At 40.0% G+C, this 1,873-nt stretch overlaps 1 protein-coding gene across 1 annotated transcript in view; it reads right to left on the reverse strand.

Moving 5' to 3' along the window:
- LOC107744039 (endothelin-converting enzyme 2-like) overlaps nt 1-940 on the reverse strand; it is a 34,519-nt gene extending 33,579 nt beyond the window's left edge. Inside the window, exons 1-2 of the mRNA XM_016557509.1 lie at nt 848-940; nt 657-734 (exon numbers count right to left, since the gene is read on the reverse strand). Of these exons, the coding sequence (XP_016412995.1) occupies nt 657-689 (33 nt within the window). The 5' untranslated portion in view covers nt 690-734; nt 848-940. The remainder of the gene's footprint in view (nt 1-656; nt 735-847) is intronic.
- Nucleotides 941-1,873: the final 933 nt, after the last annotated feature.

Consider the following 1,873-nt stretch of genomic DNA (forward strand, 5'->3'; position numbering starts at 1 on the left):
CGTACGCCAGTCCGTAAAGCGTTGTTCAACTCAAGATGCTCTCGTAGCCACTCCCTGTAAACAAACGAGAGAAACCTCGAACAAAGCGTCAATGAATAAAAACCAGTCGGTCTTGTGTTTAAAACAGCTCGCGAACACCTCTACGGAAAGGAATCTGTGCTATTCTAGAAACCGAACGGGTTCGGTGTGTCGCGTGCGTGTCACTCAGGAGCAGTTTGATGGTTTCAGGGAATCTACACGCGTTACAATAGTTTGTTTGCGACAGAGAGCAGCGCTAGGACTCAGCTTCGTTCGAGCGCTTTTTGACTCTTTATTTTCCTTAAAAAAAAAAAAGATGCTTCGTGTTTAATTAAACGCGGAAACGACTGTGGGAAACCCAGATATAATTAAAACAGTTGTTAAAATAAATACAGTTGCGTTGTACAAGAGTAGAAAATGATTTGTCGCGAGTTTCCTTACATCAGTCCTTGCGCAATCGAGGAGTAAACATTAAAACCAGACGCGCGATAACCACCGATGTGCTCTATCTCCAAATGTGCAGAATTCGCCTCTTTTTACGTGCCAAGAATCAGTTTAAAGTCAGTTCACCCCATGGTCTGCCCATGAGACGGCTTGCAGATGTTTTTGGTGTAATAAAAAGCATCAGGGCGACTCACGTTATTTCGTAAATCTTGCAGCGCTACACTCATCGTGCAGCATCGGCGCTCCGCACGCGACTAAGCCATCCCTCGCGCCTGAAACAAACATGATCAGTGAGTGTTAAAACCACCCTTCATCCATTCGCAGTCGCAGTTTTCCATCTGCAAAATACTGAAAACAGACTGACAGAAGCGATGCGTTAGCCTACCGCTGAACGTTTTCAGAAGACGGCGCGCATGATGGGTTGCTGTGCCACTGCCAACGACCAGCACGTCCTCTCCTCTGTGTATTACAACATAGAAAGATGTCTGAGGGAGATAGATAGAGATCAGCCTGTGCTCGCTCACTCTCTCTCTCTCTCATTCCCCCGCCCCTTTCGCTGTCATGCGCGCCGGCTCTCGAACCCCTGCCGCATCTGTATGGAGCGGGTTGCTGACGCTGTCATAAGCATCAAGTGGGATGAGCGCTAATGCCCTCTTCACGTACTCTTACAAATCTCAATTTGCCCCGTGTATACTTCTTGAGCTGCCATATGCTTCTTTAGAGATGAAAACGTCTTGACGTTATTCTTCAGATCAGTGCATTGGTTTATGGAGCATCACTACATAGATAGTTTTCCAAAGAACTAGGCTATATTAAAAGTTACTGGATAACTTCTCATTTTAATATAATTAAATAATAATTATTATTATCATTTAAAAGCGTATCTCCACCAATTGTAATATGAAATACGTGGCCTATAAAAATAAACATATTAATCTAAAACATATTAATATGGACTGTTTTGCTGGAAAACCAGATGTTTTAAAGACATAGAAATAGAATCAATGAATGCAACACTGCTGGAACATAAGAATCTTAACCCTATAAAGCCTGTATCATATTTGATACTCGGTGCTGGGTAATAGTTGATTACATGTCATCTAGATTATAATCAGATTCCAAAAACTTGTTCCAAAAAGTAACGAATTACAAATACTCACGTTACTGTAATGTAGTCGTTTTTATCAGAAATTGTACTTATTTTTAGTAGTTTAAAAATTGTATCAACTGTATTGAATTCCCCTGCTTGCAATTAGATTATATTACGTTTTAAAACATATTCAGATTACAGTTACTTTTTATGGATTACATGATCAAATTATTCATAATTTAGTTATTCTCATATGTATGAGATGAATAAATACTCAAGTTACTAAACACTGCCAATGTATAACTGACAAAAAAAAAATTA

This window comes from Sinocyclocheilus rhinocerous, unplaced genomic scaffold, assembly GCF_001515625.1.
Source record: "Sinocyclocheilus rhinocerous isolate Xijiao unplaced genomic scaffold, SAMN03320098_v1.1 scaffold407, whole genome shotgun sequence".
Taxonomy (NCBI): domain Eukaryota; kingdom Metazoa; phylum Chordata; class Actinopteri; order Cypriniformes; family Cyprinidae; genus Sinocyclocheilus; species Sinocyclocheilus rhinocerous.